This window comes from Schistocerca gregaria, chromosome 7 (genome assembly GCF_023897955.1).
Source record: "Schistocerca gregaria isolate iqSchGreg1 chromosome 7, iqSchGreg1.2, whole genome shotgun sequence".
Lineage (NCBI taxonomy): Eukaryota > Metazoa > Arthropoda > Insecta > Orthoptera > Acrididae > Schistocerca > Schistocerca gregaria.
In genome coordinates, this window is record NC_064926.1 from 146708240 (window position 1) to 146733246 (window position 25007).

General features: G+C 38.5%; 1 protein-coding gene across 4 annotated transcripts in view; it reads left to right on the forward strand.

Moving 5' to 3' along the window:
• LOC126281225 (dmX-like protein 2) overlaps nt 1–25007 on the forward strand; it is a 313079-nt gene that overhangs the window by 157930 nt on the left and 130142 nt on the right. For all 4 annotated transcript variants that reach the window (XM_049979978.1, XM_049979982.1, XM_049979980.1 and 1 more), the window contains exons 30-40: nt 2074–2240; nt 2324–2476; nt 9303–9504; nt 12153–12427; nt 12948–13211; nt 14090–14197; nt 14294–14483; nt 14571–14734; nt 16564–16717; nt 16797–16889; nt 16984–17169. In XM_049979978.1, coding sequence (XP_049835935.1) covers nt 2074–2240; nt 2324–2476; nt 9303–9504; nt 12153–12427; nt 12948–13211; nt 14090–14197; nt 14294–14483; nt 14571–14734; nt 16564–16717; nt 16797–16889; nt 16984–17169 — 1956 coding nt within the window. The remainder of the gene's footprint in view (nt 1–2073; nt 2241–2323; nt 2477–9302; nt 9505–12152; nt 12428–12947; nt 13212–14089; nt 14198–14293; nt 14484–14570; nt 14735–16563; nt 16718–16796; nt 16890–16983; nt 17170–25007) is intronic.

Sequence of the window (25007 nt, forward strand, 5' to 3'; positions counted from 1 at the left end):
AATTAGTAATGATCTTCAGGAACCAAAAATGCATAAATAGTGATTGAGTCTCATAGCGATTGACAATTATGGAAGTCAAGTACAGAAATGGCAGTGTTTTTTCAGGGAAAAAACCAAATAACTGTGTATAAAAATGATGTAAAGTTGGGAATAACTATATGTACTAGGTTGTCCTATTCAAACTGTCGAAGTTCGCTAAAACATTGTGATAGCACAACTCTAGCTGCCCATTGAGGGTATGCATTGAGAGATTCTTTTTGCACCTCAATATCTCAATCCCTTTGAGAATTTTGATGTTATGTCCCTTTCTTTCCCTATGATCTGGTTTACTTTATCCATATTGTAGACTTCCTGTACTGAGATGATGATCCCTGCATTTTGCCGTGTTCTAAATTGGACTACTTACTTCTTGATGGGTGAACATTTTAATCATAATTTGAGAAAGAATGTTGGGTAATCTACTGTTTATCATTTGAAATAAATGTGAGTACATATTTTCCTAAATAATTTCATGTGTAGTTCAACTACATTTTAATCTAAACAGGATATTTATACATTTTGCTCTTGCTTGTATACACATCTATCCCTGATAATGTGGCTTTAATGCCATGAGACTACTTGAATCATAAATAAATATTTGTTATACAGCTGAAGTGGTTTTTTTATCATGGTATAATTCTACAATTGTAGATCCCCACAATACAAAATTTTTCTGTGAAATTTATATATCAGCTGCTGTTGGTGGTTGAAATATGACATTTTTCCACATACTTGTGAGCTGTAGGCCACCACCTTCACAAAATATATTTGTACTGCGTAATACACCTCATGTTTACAGGAACCTTTGCAGATTTGTGGTTTCTCATCCTCCTTTTCCACCTTAACCACTCCCAGCCTGTACTCACAAAGTACCCCTTCCAGTCCAGTGTATCCTATCTAGCACTCTCTCACTCACTCTCTTCCCCTTCTCCCTCCTCCCTACGACCCATCCCCCCCGTCCCCCCCCCCCCCCTCCGATTTGTTTTCTTTTCATTTTGTATTTTAGTGTCTTGCAGCATTGTCAGATTTCTCTTTTAGTACATATCTTATGTCTCTCCATACACTGTTGTATTGCAACTCTTTTTTGTCCCCTTCTCAAGTCATCAGTCATTTTATTCAGTGTAACAATATATTTTTGTTTTTCTGTTATCACTGTTAATAATATTATTGCCATTGTTGTTCAGTGTTGTAGTCCTCATATTCTTACGAATTCTGAATTACATTATGTGACTTTAATTCTCCTGTATATCTGTTTTCCCCCAATTCTTTGCCTCAGTTCATATGTATTTGCCATCAAATATATTTTTATTGTGAGACTGAACTCTTCCATCTATTAAGACTGCCAAATGCAGTGCTTACCATGAATTTGCTTCATTCATCTTACATGAGATGGTATCTTCTTGACTCTTTGCCAGGTGTGACTTTCCCCTTTGGTTTGCCTCATCTCAATTGATCTATCATTAAACTTCAATCTCCTTTCTTTTACTTAGCCATATTCTCACACTTTAATCTCATTCCTTTTCCTGTACAAAGGAATCTTAACCAGTGACAGGAAAAAATCATGGCTACATAAGTATATTTTCTGAAAAGATTATATTCACTATGAAATTTCTATTAGCTAGGTAGGTGTGGATGGGAAGAGGTTAGAAAGAGGAGAGTGAAATATTATTCTATATAACAGGTTAACACGAGTATGCAAATCAAGGTAAATAGCCCCTAAGAAGCAAGTTTCTTCTGGAGCAAACTAGTAACGCTTTCTCACTCTGTTGACAAATTGTCTGCAGAAATTTTATTTTTGCATAAAACTGTCAGCCTTTGGTCAGTCTGCTTTTTATTCTTTGAATGTGTCTGTGTGTGGCATAAAAATGCTGTTTTTCTGTTGGCATTTCTCTTTTCAGTTTTGCAGTTCACTGCTGAGTTATTAATTTCACAATCTATCTGATACTTATTATTTTCTCTATCGCTTCTTTATGTATTGTGTTTATTTCCTTGATTGTATCAAAAATTGTTTTATGCTGTATATTTATTATTCAGGTACTACAAGCCCTCTTGAACAGAGAGGTTCCACTACTGCCATACCTGAGGAACTAACACTTGATTATGCCGAGATAAGTTCTATACCACCCTTACCATTGTGGACCCTCTTAGCTGCAGACAGGGAAACAACTAGCAGTGCTGCCCAAATCTCAGAAGATCAGGAGGTACAATTCTCCTCGTAGTTTCAGTTTAATAGCTGTTATCATATTTCACGTCAGTGGTTCTAATTTCTTAATGTTTTTTTCAGGATTACAATCATTTATTTGATGGAAGTTTGGCTGTTGAAGATGAGACACTAGATGAACTGCTGGAGGATGAAATAGATTCGCCAAAACGTCATGAAAGACGTTTATCCATGAGTCAGGAGCGACAAGGCTTGTCACATTTTGGGCCGCGACAGGTTTGATAAAACTTTCATCTTTCTCCCTTCTTCCCTATTACGTTAGCTGTAAAGCCATGTGTGGTCTTTAATTTATTTCAACTTTCCTGTAAAGCCCGGTCCACACGCAGCGATCTGTCTGCACAGACATCGGCGCAGATGTCTCACATGCAAAAGATCACTGCAAATGTTGTGTGTTCACATGACACAAACCCCAATCTACTACTCGCATGCCATCTGTCGGTGTAGAAAAGAAATAACAGTGGCAAGCGACGAAGCTCCCTGTAAACGTCAAAAATTTAATTCAGTTATTTTGAAATATAGAAATGGAGGAGGAAGCTCTGTTGTGGTCTGTGTTTCAAAAAACATTCAGACCAACCGCAGGAAACAGAGAAAGCGGTCAATGGTGTAGACAGTGGCTGATAAAGCGAAAGCAGTTTTCTCATGTAAATTTACTGCGAGAGTTGCAGGGCGAACCTAACCTCTGGCAAAATTATTTGTGGATGCATGTTGAAACTTATAATTATCTCTTAAAGCTTGTAACCCCTCATATTATGAGAAAAAATACTTGTATAGAGGTGGTCAATTTCTCCTCATGAACGGCTGGTGGTAACATTAAGGTTCCTAGCAACAGGAAGGAGCTACAAGGATTTGGAATTATCAACTGTAACATCGAAACAAGAGTTGAGTGAAATAATACCCGCAATTTTTCAATTAAAGCATTGTATGCTGCTGTCATTTTGTCTCGGTCACTATATTCTTTATTTTAATCTTTCACAAACATGGGTGGTATCTATATATTTCAATGAATTCACTTACAAACTCTCGAGAACACTGACGAGTATCAGCCATTTTAATGCCCTGTGTGCACAAACACAAACACTAGACTGAGCAAACAGCGGTTTCGTGCCAGATTTGCGGCGATCTCTTGTCCACACGCTCCAACTTGTCTTCGCAGATATGGTTTGAACCCACAGATTTGAGAGGTTTCGCTCAAACCTCCAACTCCAACTTGCAGGTTTGCACACCTCAGGTTGGTGCAAATCTTCTGTCCACACTCAACGATCTGTCTGCGCAGATGTGATGTGCGCAGACAGATCGTTGCGTGTGGACGGGCCTTAAGAAAGGGTAGCGATATGCGTAGAGCAATGTGCACCTTATTCAGGAAAATGTGGCTAGTTAAAAATGCAGTAGCATATACTGAAAGTATGTCATCCATTAAAAAAATTGCATATCCTGTCATTTTTGTACTTTGCACAAGCCATAAAAGCATGTTAGTTATAGAAAAAATTAAATATTTAACATCCTTTGTTAAATAATTGCCTTACTGTAGCATATAATCAACAGACAGTATGGGAAGTCACTGTGCAGTGAATAAAAATATGCCCAGAATGAGATCTTCACTCTGCAGCGGAGTGTGCCCCGATACGAAACTTCCTGGCATATTAAAACTGTGTGCCGGACCGAGACTCGAACTCGGGACCTTTGCCTTTCGCGGGCAAGTGCTCTACCAACTGAACTCTCAAGCACGACTCGCGCCCCGTCCTCACAGCAGGAGAGCTTCTGTAAAGTTTTTAAGGTAGGCGACGAGGTACTGGAAGAAGTGAAGCTGTGAGGACGGGGCGTGAGTCATGCTTGGGTAGCTCAGTTGGTGGAGCACTTGCCCGCGAAAGGCAAAGGTCCCGAGGTCGTCTCGGTCCGGCACACAGTTTTAATCTGCCAGGAAGTTTCAATAAAAATATGGTTCCTTTGTTCACTTAAGGATTCTCAGAAACATTTACTTGATTTATTAAAAAAAGTTTCTAAAAAAATTATGCAATCTGGCCTAAATAAACCAAACAGAAGATTTGTGATCGCTGTCCTGATGATGATGTCCGGTAAACATAAAAAGTTTCTAGTTCTGCATTTCTAAGGTTAAAGTGAAGATAATAACTCCCTAAACAACTCGCAAAAAAAGAGAGAGAAAAATGCAGCTGTGAAATGCCCATAGAACTCTTTAATAATGTGAAATCATATTCCGAATGAAACAAAGAATGTTGTGGGAAATGTAGTTGAAGTTGTTTCAGAAAGACTTGATGCACATTATTAATAATTTGTACAAGTGGATCAGTTTGTTCTTAGACAATTCTCGTTAAAGGATCATATGCCTCCTAGCAACTGCTATAAATACTAGCGTGCCATGTTGTTTAAGTTCGTGCCATGTTGTTTAAGTTGAATTCGACAGTTTGATAAAACAACTGAAAGCACTAACTGTGTTCACCAATTGCTTTCAAAAACAGAAAACTATTAATATACTACTCTTGATCAATGATGGGAGTGCAGTCCTGAAAATAATTTTCAGAAATCAAACAACTACACTGTCCACACAAAAATATTGTTTTTCCAAAAACATAACTGATAATGCTCCTCACAAGAAAGAGAAGTTGTATTATCATGGATGTAATTATTTGTCACCTGCCTTGAACAAGTTTAAATCCTTGATTAATGTCAATGCTAATCCACATGACTAAGACAAAGAAACGGAGAAAATATTACGTGTTATTTTACAGATGTGTATTATAAATAGTTTGGAATACACTGGCAGAAAACATTATTTGGAGAAATAGTTTGGAATACACTGGCAGAAAACATTATTTGGTGTTTCAGAGTTACTCTTTATGTGACAGTGAATGGCTTAGAGCTTACATTTGTGTTTGAGGCATGGCTCTTTGGTGCTAAGTCAGACAATTTTGATCTCGAACTAAGAGAAAATATTACGTGTTATTTTACAGATGTGTATTATAAATAGTTTGGAATACACTGGCAGAAAACATTATTTGGAGAAATAGTTTGGAATACACTGGCAGAAAACATTATTTGGTGTTTCAGAGTTACTCTTTATGTGATAGTGAATGGCTTAGAGCTTACATTTGTGTTTGAGGCATGGTTCTTTGGTGCTAAGTCAGACAATTTTGATCTCGAACTAAGACATCACGAAGTGCTAGTCTAATAAACTGAGATTGGGTAATGGATGCCTACCACAGTAAGATGAGTAGTAGTCTCCAATAGGGAGACTGTGTTGGAAGAAACTGCCAAGAAAAGCATGATGATAGATTAGCATAGGTTTGTGCACCTAATTCATGATTAGTATTATTAATGCAAGAATTTATTACTTAGTTTTATGCGTAGTGATAACCATTTAAAACTCTCTTAAATACTGAATAGCAATTTGTGACACTCTCGTAGTGCTAGTCTCATTACCCTACTACAGAGCAAATCGTAGTCTAGGGTATGCAGTTTAAGCAGTCACTGAGCTGTAAACATCTACTCGTTCCAACATGTTGAATGTGGTATCCAATATGTAACTGATTCTATTTTGCATCAACCCATCTTCTATTTTTTTTTCAGTTAGTGTGGAAGTTCAGAGCATTCTTCGAGCTATAAGCTTATTTTCCTCTATTGCTTTGTTTACACATATCACAACTTTCACTTGTCAAAATTTTCACTCATTCAAATAATATTGACTTCCGCTTAAAAGTAAGTCCCTATTTATTATTGGTATTGTCTTGTGCATAAATGACATAAGAATTTACTTTTAATCTGGCAAAACATTTAGTACACAAATTTACATAACTAAAATGCCCTACACCTCTTACATTACTGTTAAAGGAATAATCATTGTAAACTACTTATTAAACTGTATGTATGTTCACTAAAGATATTTTCCTTCTCCTATACATATGGAATTGGCCATGGTAGTCTAAGTGGCAGAGTACTGGGGTCCGGTCCTGGAGATACTGCGTTCAATGTCAGATAGGGGTGGGGATTTTTCCTTGTTCCAGAATGGCCTCAGATCTGCCCAGTCTGCTATCAAATTAGTGTGAAGATCTTTCCTAGGAGTTAAAGGTGGTGGGATGATAAGCACCTCCTAGAGCTGCTGCAAAGGAAGGTTACACTCCATCACTGAGGCCAGTAGCCTGGTCACAGGCTTGTGCAACACACAAGGGAGTTCAACCATATTAGGTAAATGATGAACTGCTACTCACTATGAAGCTGACTGTTGAGTTGCAGGCAGGTGCAACAAAAAGACTGTTACACATTTAGCTTTTGGCCAAAGCATTCTTCAGAAAAGAGAACATACACATTCGCACCCGTGGTTTCCATCTCTGGCAGCTCGGACTAGAATGCAGCTGTCACATTGAGTGGAAATCTAGAGTGAGGCAGGGAAGGGGGAGGGATAGCAGAGTACAGGCAGGGAAAGAGGTGGTATGGCCTCCGACTGTCTCCATGCGAGGCCCAACAATCTGTCTAAGCAGCTCTCCTGCAGTCATTGCACTGTTTTATATATTGATGTGACTACCGACCAGCTAACCACTACAATGAATAACTACTGCCAAATTGTGGTCAAGAGCATGGTACACCATCCTGTGGCACAAGATGCAGCCAAAACATAACATGCTTAATTTCAGTGGCTGCTTCACAACCTGGGCCATCTGGATCCTCCACTCCACCACCACCAGCTTTTCTGACCTGCACAGATAGGCGTTATCTTGACAACACATATCCCACTCCCAAAATTATCCTGCCCTCAACTTGGTAACCTACTGTCTCCAACTCCACACCCTCCACTCTACAGCCCCTCCCCACTCTTCCCTCTCCCATGGTCTTATTGCCCCCTCTATATTGATGTGCCCACACTCTCATTGTGTGCCACCCTCGGCCAATGCACTTGTCCCCCTTTCCCCTTCCTTGCTCCTCTCTTTTTCTGCTCCCCACTCCCTCCCACCCACCTCCTTGCTCCACAGCCTCCCAACCTTGCACCTGACAGTGTTCTCATACCTCCATCTAATCCCTGCATGCTCCACCAAATAGCACACTTCTCTCGCGCCACTCATATCCTACTATCCCTTCCCATTCCCTGAACCACAGTACATTGCTGCTCAGTTCAGCTTGACAGTTACATTCCGATCCAAACTGCCAGAGGTGGCAGTCATGTGCATGAGGTGAGGTTTGTGTGTGTGTGTGTGTGTGTGTGTGTGTGTGTGTGTGTGTGTGTGTGTGTGTGTGTGTGTGTGTCTTCTTTTCTGAAGAAGACTCTGGCCAAAAGCTAGATATCTAACAATCCTTTTGTTGTGCCTGCCCACAACTCAACATCTCAGTTTTACAGTGAGTAGCAGTCTATCCTTCTCATAATATTTTTGAAATTCGAACCTGGAATTTCCATTGTTAGGCATAGGAGTTCACAGGTGAGGGCACTTGCTCCCTCATGGAATATGGACAGTAGCTTTTTATTCATTACAGAATTCTCTCGACTTTCCAGTACTCATAGTCAGCAGCTGCTCTAAACTGCAGATTTACAGGTAACAAGTCCGACCAAGAAGAGAAGTTCAGCAGCAGCAGCAATCATTATATATCTTGAGCTTCTTTAGTTGTTAGTCTGCTCACAGAAAATTACACTGGTTTCTTGTTGCGGGTCCAGGTTCAGTGCTGACCTGCAGTCAAGATGGATATGAACCTTTACAGAACCATGCCAAAATTTAATTTCTAGTCTTTGCTCTGTCACTTTCTTATTAGGCCCTTACGGAACGGAAAGGAGCAAGTCTTTACACTGTGGCACATGGATTCTGTCACTGATTTTGAGCACATAAACATCTCAGCAGTTTATATTCCAATCACCCAACCACAATCCCCATACGGATGCCCCCCCCCCCCCCTCCTTTTGTTGTGCAGTGGAATCACAACAGTAATTCATTATTTGTGTGTAGAAAAAGGATACTATTTTCTGTCCTCAAAGAGAGGGAACAAAGTGTGAAATTTCATGGAGGAAAAACTATACTCTTCAAGAATGGGAACTTATCTGTGTGCGACTCAGAACCACATGTTGTCACCGAGCTACAAATTCTGCGTACTAGTTGGCTTCCTGCACAATAATGCGATAAACTGGAGAGGACAATTACCTTGGTCTGGTTCTAGGCTGCTTTATCTTGATTTTGCTGTTTTTTACTGCCCTATAACAGTTGTATATTGGTCCTGGGCTACGCTGCAGTTCACCTAACCAACCAAAATAATTGTAGCTTTGAAAGTGCTTTGTTCAAGTTCACATATGTCATCAGGACTAAACACTATAAATCATGTAAATAATGGAATAAATCCAGTGACGTGAATTGATGTGCAGTTTTATAAGCAAAGTGTCATAGATGGCATCAGAGTCGAATAAGCCCTTCCTAAAGTTTATTCTCTGCTTCTCCACTTCGAGGAGTATTAATTTGGCACTTTCATTGATATCCAGTAAGGTTTTCTCAATCACTTTGACCTTTTTTTTTTCATTTCACATTTTTAATTTTTACTTTCAGCCTAACCTTACGGGAGCATGAGTACATCATTTTTATGAATACTTTCTATCTTTATTTCATAACTCATTGAACACCCTTGATTTAATCATTTGAAGATGTAATTTCAGATAATGGAATCAAAAAGTGATATCCGTATTTATATTAATAACATAAAAAAGATTTGTTGTAAATACTTCTGAGATATGCTTACCATTTATTTACCAAAGTAATCACCTTAAAAATGTCAAGTAGATAACTCTTTAAGTTTTAAGGCACAATAAGTTTTGTTCACTTATTGTCAGATGTAGTTCTTGGACACGTTTTCAAACTCATTGAATCAGTTACGTACAAACTGGCAACATTTTTATCTTGTGCCCCGTCTTGGAAAACTTTCTGCAGTTGCCCATGGCCACATGTTTTACTTAACCTTTTTTATTTGTGTAGTATATTGTACGTGTTGATACCATTGTGTGTGTAGTAGCATTTATTCATTTTGTATGTGTTGTAGTATGTAATACCACCATTTTGTTATGTAGGGGCGTGTCCTTTCACGGCTATTGACACATACACACTTACCTGGCCTTTCAAGTCTTGATCAGATGCATCTTTTAGCTTTGGCGGATACTGTTTCTACATGCAACACAGACTTTGCAGAGCGATTTGCTATTGATGCAGCAAAAACAGCAATTGCAAAAGAAAATCTCTCAGGAGTGCCTGAAGGAGAAGATGTATCCACAGGTAAGAAATTTTTTACAGAATACTCACTGCTGTGCAAAACTTATGGACACAAGTTAACCTACACATGTGTCACTGCCAAGTTAGTATGATCAGTGACACTTGGACCATATATAGAAAGAACTGCTACAGATAATACTAAATGGAACCGAAAGAAATACATAACTAGACAAACAGAAATGACATTTTTATTCAAAGTAAATAATTATACTGAAGTCATTGCGATTTATAATCGCCTCTTACAGACACGGTTCTTAAGAGTGTGTGTGATTACCAAGAACGGCAATGCATATTCTGCAATATGCTTCCATATGACCAACAGTGTTGGTAAGGAGTTCCACTTGTGCATCAGTGCAATAGACAACTGCCAGATATTTGTTGGTGCATGTGTACTTCCTGTAAAATGTCTCCCCAACACATCTCACATGTGCTTGTTAGGATTTGCTTGTGGACATGCTGCAATTTGTCTCCCCGACACATTCTGCTCATGCTGAGTTGGATTTAAGTTGGGAGCGGGCAGGCCAGTCCACTGGCCGAATACCCTCTCATTCCAAGAGATCCTCCACCCATGCAGTTTGATGTGATCACACATTCTCATCCATAAAAATAAAGTCAGAAGTAATTGCACCCTTGAAACAATGCACATGAGGAAGTAGTGTTGCAATAATGTTGACTGGTGAGTGCACAGTGTCATAATATTTATTATCCCTCCCAGCACCTTAACACCAAGACCACCAAAATAATCATGTTTAATGATGTTCCTCGGTTATTACATGCCTTCATATGGTGAAAGGTTCTGTCTACAGTCCAAGTTTCATTGGGCTATGTTACTCGGCAGTAACACATCATGCTCAATCAAGTGCATTTGGAACATTGTACTGTAAACTGCAATAATGTCGTTTCTTCCTACCAATATAACTCCCCTCCCCTCCCACCTCTCTCTCTCTCTCTCTCTCTCTCTCTCTCTCTCTCTCTCTTTCTCCAGTCCTGAGGCATTCAGTGGAAAAGCTCCTATGGTCTCTTACCCAGAGTTTGGCCAGTATTCAGTTATAAGGTTTCTTAGTTTTCGTATGACAAAAACTTCTCCCAACATATCACTTCCTACAGCAGGAACTTATTTTTAAAGAATTCTGTCACAGATTTGATTCTCTCCCCACCCCTCTAACATAATAAACATGCTCCACATGAGGTCAGCCAGAAAAAGTCAACACTGTCTACCACTCACCTAATCTGTCTTCTCAACTAATCTGTCTTGTAAAATGAAAATATTGTAAAAACATATTTTTTCCATTATTAGCATAAACTCTTGTCTTTGGTTCCAAATAATTTTATTTATCATCTCATCACATATTTTAGGAGAACCCCATCGTTAGATGTAACAGTATTATGAGAAGGAAAGTTGCTACTCACCATATAGCGGAGATGCTGAGTCGCAGATAGGCACAACAAAAAGAATCTCACAATTAAATCTTTCGGCCATGAAGGCCTTCATCAACAATACACAAACGAACACGCAGATACACATTCACGTAAACGAAACTCACACACACGACTGTCTCAGGCAACTGAAACCACACAAGTTGCCTGAGACTGCAGTTGTGTGTGTGTGTGTGTGTGTGTGTGTGTGTGTGTGCGTGCGTGCGTGCGTGCGTGCGTGCGTGCGTGCGTGTGTGTGTGTGGGCGCGTGCGCGTGCGCGCGCGCTAGTGACAAAGGCCTTAATGGCCGAAAGCTTTAATTGTGAGAGTCTTTTTGTTGTGCCTATCCGCAACTCAGCATCTCTCCTATGTGGTAAGTAGCCATTTTTCTTCTACTATTGTTACATTCCATCCTGGATTTTCCATTGTTTAATTTCCATCATTAGATGTACTAGAATTGGTATAGACCATCTTGTCACTTACTACTCCATAACATTATCATGTCCAATTTTAGGTATTTATACTACATTCCATTTGTAAAAACAGGCAACAGAAAACCATGGAGAGGTCTTTATACTGTTTCAGTTTCTTCTAAGAAAGAATTAATACTGACATGCTGAAATTAATTGCAGTTTTCATAACGCATATATTTCATCGTATGTTCACAAGCAAAGTGGTACATTAAGAGTGTTCAGAAATTTGTATTCCTTCAAAATGGTATTGTTTTTAAAGACCAGTAATTATGTTTCAGTTTTAATAGTAACTGGCTTTTCATTTTAATGAATATTCTTTTTCTCACCACCTCAAAGTACTGAGTAATTTTATGTAGTGATAGCATTCTGAATTCAGAGTCAGGAGGAGTGGGGTTCAAAGCCCTACTCCAGTCCAATTAAGATGAATGCTGGAATGGTTCCTACACAATGGACGTAGTCAATCTCCTTCCCCATCCTTGCACTATGGCATCTTGTGTTCTGTATTAATGGAATGTTAAATTCTAATCTTCCTTTCCATTTGGAAGTATTTCATTTTGTACTAACAGATGACAAAAATCTATTCTCCCAGATAAAATTATTTCATACAAATTCATGGGAGATGTAGAAGCTTGCCCAGGATAGAGTAGCATGGAGAGTTGCATCAAACCAGTCTCAGGACTGAAGACCACAACAACAACAACAACAAATTCATTGAAGCCTATCCAAAGAAATGTGCTAATATAAATATTCAAATACTTGCAGATTCACTAGATGATTGTGGCCTACGCTTCCTGTTGGCAATGAAGCACTACAACTACCTTCTGCGGTGTTTGCCATTCGCTCAACGTGCACAGTTCCAGAGACAAGGTGTTGGCACAAATAACCTGGTGTGGGCTTTCCATTCAGAGAGCGAAGAAGAGCTGTTAAATCTTATACCTTCATATGCAAAAGGGAGCCCAAAGTGGTCTGTGTTGAAAGAACTTGGGGTTGGATGGTGGTTGAGGAATCACACAGTTCTAAAGATTTGCATTGAAAAGGTATGAGTACTCACACATACATTCGAGATAGCTATTAGGTGTTTCACTCATTTATAATTACACCCAACAGCATTCCTAATAGCTGTATGGAAAATATATATATTAAAATTCATATAATAAGTCATTTGGTGAGTAAGAATAGTTCCTGAAATCATATTTTTGTATAGGCATAACAATATTGTGATGAAATTTGTGACAATGTTAATGCACTGTGCCTGCAAAACCAGCAGTTAGTGTCCAACACTACAATCAGTTCAGTTATTTACAATAAGTTAAAAGTGTTCTTAAAGTGAAATAAGTAAATAATGTATACATTACTGTGTTCAGAATTTTTACTTCGATTGTTATACACTTGTTGGTTTTTTTTTTTTTATTAGGATGCATATCTTTGCATGTAGTTTTTGTATTTAATTCTTCAATTAATTCCTTAAATGTATTACATTGTTAATAATCCCTGTCTTATAGGATACAATTAAACTTTGTTGTGCAATGACACTGGCGATTCTGTTTTGAATTTCAGATTGCTAAAGCTGCTTATCTAGTGAATCAAGATCCACTTGATGCAGCCATATTTTACCTTGCAATGAAGAAAAAGAGTTTAGTATGTGGATTGTTCAGATCAAAGAGGGATGAACGAATGACTCATTTCTTTGCTAATAATTTTTCTGATGATCGCTGGAGAAAAGCAGCATTGAAGAATGCTTTTGCACTACTTGGAAAGCAACGATTTGAACATGCGGCTGCCTTCTTTCTTCTAGCTGGTGCACTGCGTGATGCAATTGAGGTTGTTCTATGTTTTAAATCTTTCTTTGACTACTAAAATAAAAGTAGCTTATTAAAATAATCATGATACATTTTCATATTAGTATCAGAAAGACAGTGAAAGGCAGATGTTTTAGAAACAAGAATGTGTCATGGTGAGATCACTGATGGCTCTGTGTGTCTGTCTGTCTGTCTGCCTGTCTGTCTGTGGTGTTGTTTTTGTGCCAGTGAACTAGAAGTGGACCCATGGCTAGAGTTCGTGTGTACACACAGTGAAATCTGTATTACTATGGCTATTCTGTCAGGTTCCCACTTTCTACCTGCAACATACATTTCATTCCAAGGGAGGATTAGACTCAGTTTAACTTCAGTATTTCCTTGCTCTACTCTAAACAACCATTTCATGAATTCCACTTGCTTCTCTGTTTAAACGGGCATGGTAATTTCTCTCCCTGTGACAACTTTCACTTCAGCTTATTGTCATTACACATTCGGAATCACATACAACCACATGACTTGTTATTTTTTTACACTGTAGGTATGGGCGGAAATATCTCTGCAAGCATCCAGTAAAATAACTGTTGTTCACTTGTCGTTATATTGTGCACTCCTTTGACAAGTTGTTGAAGTAAATTATTGTGACATCACAACTGTAAGACTGTACTGGTATTGGGATAACCAAGGCAATGTAATTTTGCATAATCAGTTATGTATTTTCTCTTACCTAATCATATAGTCTTTCAATGATAAATCCATTTGTGAATAGCTATGTACATCTTCTCAAATTTCACTCTTAGCAAAATTTATTATCTTATGTGTTCATGTTAACATGGTGTAAATTCAATGTCAATAGTACTCTGAAAAAAAATTTAAAAACTAATGTCCTTATTTGTTCTGCAGGTGTGCTTAAACAAGCTGAATGACTTTCAATTAGCCATGGTAATTGCTAGATTATATGAAGGGGAGTTGGATTCAACGCCACCAAATTTCAAGAGACTTCTTTATGAGGTATGTTGGGCCTACATAGTTTACTGAGAAATTGTGAGGTGAAAAAAATCCCATTTTTTAAGCCTTTTATTTTTCTTTTTTATTCCACTGTAAAAGGAAATCTTGGGCTGTGATAGTGAAGGTGGAAATCAAAACTTAACAAAAGTTCACCCAGATCCTTTCCTGCGGTCAATGGCATTATGGATTTTGAAAGATTATACTGGGAGTCTGAATACTCTTCTACAAACAAATATTGGTTCAAATCACCCTCAGCACATTGATGATGACAGGTCTGAAGCTGCATCAGGTAATTTACTGTGTGTAAATTCTGATGTGTTGTAATTTTTTATGGCTGCAGTTCGTTGAAATTTTTCACATTTTATATAATTTACAGCAAATCCAAATGTTTTCAACTTCTATGTGTACCTGCGTACACATCCACTCCTAATTCGGCATTATATTGCTTCAACTGCCCAGGACAGGAGGAAAGCCCACACTGTTGTGCTTTCTGGATTCAGTTATGGCACAGAAACAAAATCTGCCAATCCAGATAAGCAGGTATGTATCATTAAGCAACCTACTATTTTAGTGATTGCATTGAGAACAGCTAAAGCCAGTAACATACATTTTGAAAATATGTTGCCCTGTATATTTCTTCATCTTCTTCAAAGCAAGTGCCTCATGAAGGTATGTATTACTGCAAACACTAAGGTTATTCGTCAGAACAGATCAATTTTAATTGCCTTTTTTCCCTATCAAAATCTTATTTAAAAAGAAAAAAAACGGAGGGTGGGGGCACTCCATCTTCAGACCACGAGTGGCCTACTGGGACCATCTGACTGCCGTCCCGTCCTCAGAGGAGGATGCGGATAGGAGGATCGTGGGGTCAGCACACCGTTCTTCCAGTTGTTATGATGGTATTCTTGACTGAAGCCACTACTATTCAGTCGAGTAGCTCCTCAATTGGCATCACGAAGCAGAGTGCACCCCGAAAAATGGCAACAGTGCATGGCGGCCTGGATGGTCACCCATGCAAGTGCCGACCACGTCCGACAGCACTTAACTTTGGTGATCTCACAGGAATTGGTGGAGCCACTGCAGCAGGGCCTTTGCCCTATCAAAATCTTATATTTAGGGATATCATATTAGACTATTGTAATTAAAATAAAAAGACTATACGAAACAATGTTTGTCAAAGTTCTGCTTATGAAACAAATTTTTATTTGTTCTTATTTGCATTTTCAATGTGTATATTATGCACAGTGAAGCATTAATTCATTACATTGCCCATATTGTTATAATACTGGTGATCACTTCCTTGGAAGCACATATGCTCTTGCTGTTCCAAAACATAATCTTTAGTTTAAACTTCTGCGTAACATGACTGACAGGGACAGTAAATCTGCACCCCTTAATAAAATTTTCCATCAGCTGAACTTCATGTGCACTTGAAGTGTAGCTGTTAGGAAAATTTTGTTCCTTCAAAAATAATTTATTTGCAGTAGCTTGTATATTAACTTTAATTGTCCACTTTAACTCATTTCTTGACACATTCATATATTCCCCCATTATTTACTGTTATTAAGTTTCCTAAAACAGTCATAATGTACCGTTTTACTGTTATGAAAAGAAAACTAATACAAAGTCCGTGTAACATTTATACTTATATTTAGACCAATCAGAGATCAATTGAAAATTTTCAGCTTGCAGAAAATTTATCTAGACTTTTATTACACAGCACCAGACAAGGGAAGACACTTGGGTGAAAGGGGGGGGGGGGGGGGGGGAGGAATTATTGTCGAAAGGTAACTTACATCAACTGTGTGCCTGAACATAAAAACCCCACAGATTTCTGAGTGGTTCGAACAACTTGTTCTCCTTTCAGGTTGAAAGGTAAAGATAGTCAGACACAAGTCATACATGAAGCTTAATGTTTAATTATTCCAATGGGAACAGATGGGATTTGAAATAGGTATACAAAAATAATTTATCGGTTTCCTGGCTTGTAAGGTTTTTATTATCTTTCGTAATATGAAGTTAACTTTAAAGATCTAGATACACACACACTTCAGATGTTCAGTATGGTCTGTTCATATATTACGCATAATTTTCAGATTACTTACTGGGCGGTAGTAGTGGTGGACTATGTGCTTTTCTTGATGCTTCAGTCTTCTTTAGAGGTGAAAATTTAAATACCGGAGGTGTGGTAGTTACGAATACTTTCTATGTTCCTGTCCAGTGCCCACCACCTAGAATTGTAGAAGAGTATAATTTGTCCTTCTAGTCCTCATTTACATTTAATCCAGAACTTTGTGTTTTGTATTGTTTAATTATTTTTCTAATGGTAATTCTGTTGTTATACACTTTCTCCTCTCGTTCTGGTGTAGCTAATGCTTGAAGATTCCATAACACCACTGGAACGACAACTGTACTTCACAACGGCACATGCACATTTCAAGGCTGGTTGCCCTGCACTGGCACTTGAAGTATTGTCAAAACTTCCAAGCAAAGTGATGGATGCCAATGGAAATGATTCGCCAAGTATGTAGCTCAGTAAGGTACTAATGTACATTTCTTAGCTTCATTTCTTGTGGAACTAATTTTATACTTATTCTTATAGCTACCCTGAATAGCCCGAGTAAATCAAGGCTCCAAGATCATCAGATTGACACAGGTATATTGACTTGGGAAGGCACAGGAAGCTCTGACAAAGGTATGGTTATGTTGATAGGCTACCAGGCTCTAAAGTTTTAACAGAGATGTCAAAGCTTTGTCTTATTATACATATTATTATGGTTTTTGTCTAGCCACATCTCTGGATTGGTCTGCACCAGCAAAAGCTTCCTCAATAGACTGGTCAGAACCAGTTTCAAAGCAAAGCAATGACGAGCTTGTCCTAAAATGGGATGATGATGATGAAGACATGGAAGATGAGGAAAGCAGTGATAAACCTTTGGAAATGAAACAGTCTCCTGATGATGCACTGAACAGGAGTAAGTCATAACTACAATACTGTAAAACTGGAGTGACTTCCTTTGCCTTTATTAAAATACTTTTAATGAGATGCTGAACATGGGTTCGACTTTCTTTAAAGTTTCTTGATTTCTGAAAATTCTCTATCAGAGTAGGAAAGAGATGACCAATGTACCCCCAATGTAAATTCCTTGTTCTGGTTCTGATTTTAATAGTTTTCCCATTTGTGATCATCTCTTTCACTGTGGAACACTAATTTCGAGGGATACAAAACAGAACAGAGTGAAAGAAAAATATCTTCTTTCTGATTTTATGTTTGTAAGCATGTCTGAACTGATGCAGTACTTACATTGTGTTTTGCTTTTCTTTTTCCCCACCAATATACTTCAATTGCAGTATTAAAAAAAAAAATCAGCATTTTGCATTTCTTCCTTTCGTGAGTACAGGGTGGCGCAAATAAAAGTGGTCTGGAGAACAGAGTTCCAGGGTACAAGGAAATATAGCAGAGGAAAGAAAGTATAGTACTAACCTGACTATAGTAGATGTTGAAAGTGACCACCATTCATCTCTCGGCACTTTTGATCCCTGGTCAGCAAGTTGCTGAGGGCTGATTGAAGCTTGACTGCCGGAATTGCTGCAATCTCATCCGCAATGTTCTGCTGCAGTTCTTAAAGACTATGAAAAGACTATTGAAGGAGTCACAGGTTACTGACTGGTACAGAGAGAGCATTAGTCAAACCTGCACTGAAACTAGAGAAAGGAGCACAATAGAAGATGGATGGATAGCCTTGAGAGATGAAATAGGGAAGGCAACAGAGAATCACATAGTTAATAAGACAAGTCCTGGTAGAAATTCCTGAGTAACACAAGATTTATTAAATTTAATTGATAGCAAATATAAAAGTGAATATGATGTAAGGGAATGTGTGTATCTAGAAAATGAGATCAGAAAATGAAAAATGGCTAAACAAGAGTGGGTAGAGGACAAGTGGGAGCCTGTAGAAGCATACATATCCAAGAGGAGGATAGATGTAGTGCATAGGAGAATTAAGGCGACCTTCGGAGTGAAGAGAAGCAACTGCATGAAATTATGAGCTCTTATGGCAAGTGAAATGCCCTCGCTTAATTTTCTGATTGTTGGTCATTTTGGCTGCTCAGTAATACTATATTCAAAGAATAGAAGTTTTGCAGTAATGAAGTTTACAAAAAATTTGATTGAGTCAAGTGATATATTCTTATTAAGCACAGTAGTAACAGTCACTACATTTGGCGTACACATTTATTCACACCTACCAGTAAGTTCAGCGTAGGTCAAATGTATGAAAATATTGTCACACACGTTTACAATAATCTGCACACAGTTTTTTTTTTTTTTTTTTTTCTAGCCTCTGATAGGCTTGATATAAACGACAAATTCATAGAAAACAATTATTTTATTACCAAATGTTTTGTACCCTTATGGTTACTTTCCAACATAATCACCGAAAAGATTGAAACATTTTCGTACCTGTGGACAAGCTTTGCAATACCCTCTTCAAACAATGTTGCCGCCAATGATTGCAAATGGGCATTGATGTTGTTTTGAAGATCTTTGTTGGTTTCAAAGTGCTGCCATCCTAGCCACGTCTTCAGTTCAGGGAAAAGGTGAAAGTCGGTGGGTGCCAGATCAGGACTGTACAGCAGATGATCAAAAATGTCCCATTGAAATTGTTCAAGGAGCTGTTGGGTTTTGCCAGCAGTGTGTAGATGAGCGTTGTCATGGATCAACACAATTCCTGAAATCAAATGCGTATTTGGTCTTCAAAACAAACAAAGAGGTATGCTGACTGAAGATGTGGGTAGGAGGGCAGCACTTTGGAACCAACAAAGATCTTAAAAACAATGTCAGTGCTTATTTGCAATCATTGGTGACAACATTTTTTGAAGAGGAACGTGCAAAGCTTGTCCACAGGTATAATAAATGTCTCAATCTTTTCGGTGTTTATGTTGAAAAGTAACCATAAGTGTACAAAACTTGTGGTAATTAAATAATTGTTTTCTATGAACTTGTCTTTTTTAGTTATAGCCTATCGGAAGTTAAAAAAATAAAAACGGCCTTCATACTTCAGCACCATTTGTATTAATTCTTACGATTTGTTTAGGGCCACCCATGACAATTGGGGTCGCACTCAGCCGTACAGTACGATATACCTCCTGCTATGCCAATACAACAACCACACTACTCACTGACTCTAACAACAATATCACTTGCTGGTCACACTCGGCACTTGCCAATCAATTGCTGGCTTATCATTCAAGTATACAAGCAAAATATGTTTATCTCTGAGTAAGGGACCATGTATCCTTTACAAAAGACTTTTAAAAAGGAAGGGAAAGCTGAAAGATGGCAGGAATGCATAAAGGACACTGTAAGGGAAACTTCAACACAATATTATAGAAAGAGAGGAGGTAGTAGAGGAGGATGAGAAGGGAGGGTTGACACTGTGAGAAGAATTTGACAGATCTAAGTTGAAATAAGTCCCCTGAAGTAGATGGCATTCCCCCAGAATTATTAAGATCCTTATGCGTGACAGCCATGATAAAACTATTCTACCTGCGAAACTAATGATGTGTAGTAAATAATTTAATTGGATAGATAAAAAATCTACTCACCAAGCAGTGGCAGAACACATATGTAAAAGAGGATTGTGATAGGCAAGCTTTCAGAGCCTTCTTCAGACAGAAAGGTTGAAGAGGAAGGAAGACGATTGGAGAGGTGTAGGAAAATTGCTAGATTTAGGGAAAGTCACCCAGAACTGTGGGTCAGGGGAGACTTAACACAGGATGAGAAGGAAAGACTGATTGTTGATGACTGCATCGGATGAGATTTGAAAATGTGAGAGCTTAAAGGTGGAAGACAAGGTAACAGGCAAGACAGAAATTGCTGCTTTAACATCATGCATGAGTTAATAAGAGTGAAAAACTAAGTGCATTGTACATAACAGAGGTGAGAGCGGGTGATAAAAAATAGACAGGTAAGACAATGAAAGATGTAGAAACCTGAAATGGAGTGAAGAAAAGAGTAATTACTGTGAAGAAATGCTGAGGTGGAAGAAATTAATGTAAATTAAGGCCAGGTGAGTGGAGAAAACCAAGGACATGTTGTAGCGCTAGTTCCCACTTGCAGAGTTTTTAGAAAATGGTGTCTGGGGGAAGAATCCAGGAGGCACATGTGGTCAAAGAGGCACCGCAGTTCCGGTTGTCATGTTGCCAGTATACACCCTCTGCCTATGCCCAGTCATCCTAATCGATGATTTGGTGGTAGTCATGCTGCTGTAAAAGGCCAAATAATGTTTACGTAATAGCTGGTATATGACGTGTCATTTCACAGTAACTTTTCTTTTCTTCACTCCGTTTTAGTTTTCTACATTTTTCATCATCTTACCCACCTATTTTTCACCGCTCCCCCTCCCATCTTTGTTACATACAATGCACTTAGCTTTTAACTCTCATTAACTCATGTACGATGGCTAAGCTACCCCATCTTCCACCTTTCAGCCCTCAGGTTTTCAAATCTCGTCCAATACAGTCCCTAACAATGTCTTTCCTTCTCATCCCGTGCCAAGTCTGTCCTGACCTGCGGTTGTGGTTTACTTTCCCAAAATTTACCCCTTTCCTAGGCCTGTCCAGTCCTTTTTCTTCGTGCTCTTCTTTCCCCTTCAATCCTTCTGTCTGAAGGAGCCACGGACTCCAAAAGCTTGCCTAATTACAACCCTCTTTTATGCGTGTGTCCTGCTGCCGCTAGGTGAGGAGATTTTTTTACCTATCCAGTTAAAGTATTTTGTCAAAAATTATTTTTGTTGTTATAATGACATGCACTGTTACATTGGGAGCCATACTGTGCTATTAGTGGGGTCATCTCACAGTCACCGCAGTGTGGTATTATCACAGTGCCTGGTCACGTTCGAAGCCACTCAGCGGTATTCTCACAGTGCTTACGTCACAATCTCTTTATACGGGTACTACAGAGCAGTAGCTTATGAAATCTTCTGGCTGGGCATATCTTATGTAGCTCGGTTGCAGCAGTAAAGTCCACTACTTTCTTCCCAGAGATCACACCTAACCATATACAGGGTGACAATTCTTGAACTATAAGAAAAAAAAGTAAGTTGTTTACAAATTAAGGCGTGCACACACTTTATTCAACATGTATTCAGATTTAGGTTATGACATGTTTGATAGGCTTGCCTTCATAGGTGATGACGTGGTGCAGACAAATAACGAAATACTGCATGACCTGCTGAAGTGTCGGAACATTGATGCTGTTGATGACCTCCTGAATGGCTGTTTTTCGCTCAGAAAATTGTTTGCTGTTATTGCTGTTCACCTTGTCTGTAATATAGATTCACAAAAATTAGTCGCATGTGTTCAGATCTGGAGACTATGACAACCAGTCCCCTACCAGTGGCCTCTGGGTACCCCAGAGCCAAAAAGCAGTCCCCAAATTGCACCTCTAGAACATCAAACACTCTCCTGCTGCAATAGGGTTGAGCTCCATCTTGCATAAACCACATCTTGATGAAATCACAGTCACTTTGGATGGCTTTCTTGTGGTCTTCAGTCCAGAGACTGGTTCGATGCAGCTCTCCATGCTACTCTGTCCTGTGCAAGCTTCTTAATCTCCCAGTACCTACTGCATACTACATCCTTCTGAATCTGCTTAGTGTATTCATCTCGTGGTCTCCATCTACGATTTTTCCCCGCCATGCTGCCCTCCAATACTAAATTGGTGATCACTTGATGCCTCAGAATATGCCCTACCAACCAATCCCTTCTTTAAGTCAAGTTCTGCCACAAATTTCTCTCTTCTCCAATTCTGTTCAATACCTTCTCATTAGTTATGTGATCTACCCATCTAATCTTCAGCATTCTTCTGTAGCACAACATTTCGAAAGCTTCTATTCTCTTCCTGTCTAAACTATTTCTTGTCCACATTTCACTTCCACACATGGCTACACTCGATACAAATACTTTTAGAAACGACTTCCTGACACATGAATCTATACTCGATATTAACAAATTTCTCTTATTCAGAAACACTTTCCTTGCCATTGTCAGTCCACATTTTATATCCTCTCTACTTTGACCATCATCAGTTATTTTGCTCCCCAAATAGCAAAACTTATTTACTATTTTAAGCGTCTCATTTCATAATGTAATTCCCGCAGCATCACCAGATTTAATTCAGATACATTCCATTATCCTCGTTTTGCTTTTGTTGTTGTTCATCTTATATCCTCTTTTCAAGACACTGTCCATTCCATTCAGCTGCTCTTCTAGGTACTTTGCTGTCTCTGACAGAATTACAATGTCATCGGTGAACCTCAAAGTTTTTATTTCTTGTCCATGGATTTTAATTACTACTCTGAATTTTTCTTTTGTTTCCTCTACTGCTTGCTCAATATACAGATTGAATAACATTGGGGATAGGCTACAACCCTGTTTCACTCCCTTCCCAACCACTGCTTCCCTTTCATGCCCCTCGACTCTCATAACTGCCATCTGGTTTCTTTACAAATTGTAAATAGCCTTTCGTTCCCTGTATTTTACCCCTGCCACCTTCAGAATTTGAAAGAGAATATTCCAGTTGACATTGTCAAAAGCTTTCTCTAAGTCTACAAATGCTAGAAATGTAGGTTTGCCTTTCCTTAATCTATTTTCTAAGATAAGTCGTAGGATCAGTATTGCCTCACGTGCTCAAACATTTCTTCGGAATCCAAACTGATCTTCCCCGAGGTTGACTTCTACCAGTTTTTCCATTCGTCTGTAAACAATTCGTGTTAGTATTTTACAGCCGTGACTTATTAAATCGATAGATCAGTAATTTTCACATCTGTCGACACCTTCTTTCTTTGGGATTGGAATTATTATATTCTTCTTGAAGTCTGAGGATATTTCGCTTGTCTCATACATCTTGCTCACTAGATGTTAGAGTTTTGTTAGGCCTGGCACTCCCAACGCTGTCAGTAGTTTTAATGGAATGTTGTCTACTCGCAGGGCCTTGTTTCGACTTAGGTCTTCCAGTCCTCTGTCAAACTCTTCATGCAGTATCGTATCTCCTATTTCATCTTCATCTACATCCTCTCCCATTTCTATAATATTGTCCTCAAGAACATCGCCCTTGTATAGACCCTCTATATACTCATTCCACCTTTCTGCTTTCCCTTCTTTGCTTAGAACTGGGTTTTCATCTGAGTTATTGATATTCATGCAAGTGGTTCTCTTTTCTCCAAAGGTCTCCTTAGTTTCCCTGTAGGCAGTGCCTATGTTACCCCAAGTGATTTGCGCCTCTACATCCTTACATTTGTCCTCTAGCCATCCCTGCTTAGCCATTTTGCAATTCCTGCCAATCTCATTTTTATGATGTTTGTATTCCTTTTTGCCTGCTTCATTTACTGCATTTTTATATTTTTTCCTTTCATCACTTAAATTCAATATCCCTTCTATTTCTACTAGCCCTCGTCTTTTTATCTATTTGATCCTCTGCTACCTTCACTATTTCATCTCTCAAAGCTACCCATTCTTCTTCTACTGTATTTCTGTCTCCCATTCTTGTCAATCGTTCCCTGAAGCTGTCTACAACCTCTGGTTCTTTCAGTTTATCCAGATCCCATCTCCTCAAATTCCCACCTTACTGCAGTTTCATCAATTTGAATCTACAGTTCATAACCAATAGATTCTGCTCAGAGTCGTCACTGCCCCCTGGAAATGTCTTAAAGTTTAAAACTTGGTTCCTGAATCTCTGTCTTATCATTATATAATCTATTTGACACCTTCCAGTATCTCCAGACTTCTTCCATGTATGCAACCTTTTTTTATGATTCCTGACCCAAGTGTTAGCTATGATTAAGTTACGCTCTGTGCAAAATTCTACCAGGCGGCTTCCTCTTTCATTCCTTACTCCCATTCCATATTCACCTACTATGTTTCCTTCTCTTCCTTTTCCTACTATTGAGTTCCAGTCACCCATGACTATTAAATTTTCATCTCCCTTCACTATCTGAATAATTTCTTTTATCTCATCATACATTTTATCAATCTCCTTGTCACCTGCAGAGCTAGTTGGCATATAAATCTGTACTACAGTGGTAGGCATGGGCTTCGTATCTATCTTGGCCAGTCAAACTGTGAGCACTGAATAGTATTTATACTTCAAAACTTTTTCTTCTAAATGTAATTGCATAACTTAATTAAAAAATTCTCTTTATCCATTGATTTCACTTACTATGCCAACCAAGGATCACTTCTAACTTCAAGATAAGTGAGTGCAATAATCTCTGGCTAGTATGTTATTAACTCTTAAAAAAACAGTAAATTATCATCTCCATAATTTTTGATCACTTTAGCCACTTCCTGAATAAGAAAATTAATCAACTATCATGCACCCTACCTTGTCTCTACTCTCCAGAATATTTCAGAACAAGAGATTAACACCAAAATAAAACTTTAGTTTGAAATAAAAAGGCACCATTTACAACAACAAAACATGGTGCACAGACGAGCGTTCCTGTTACGCAAGATGAATTACATAATGTGTGAGAAAACACAATGAATTTCTTAAGTCACGGAGTGTTTGACTCTCATTCAGAACTTAACAGTTTGAGGACGAGCCATGTAGAAAAATGTTGGGCCCAGGAGACTAGCCATTTATGGTAATATTTAAAATTTTACTGGCACATTTGTGTTTTATATGTCTTGAAGGATAACACATGCTAAAAAGACCAAGCTTCAAGCCTAGTTTTTCATGTTTATTTTAGCTCTTCAGTAGACTACGAATTCTGCAATAACATTGGCAAAAAGGATAATTATCCAGAATGAG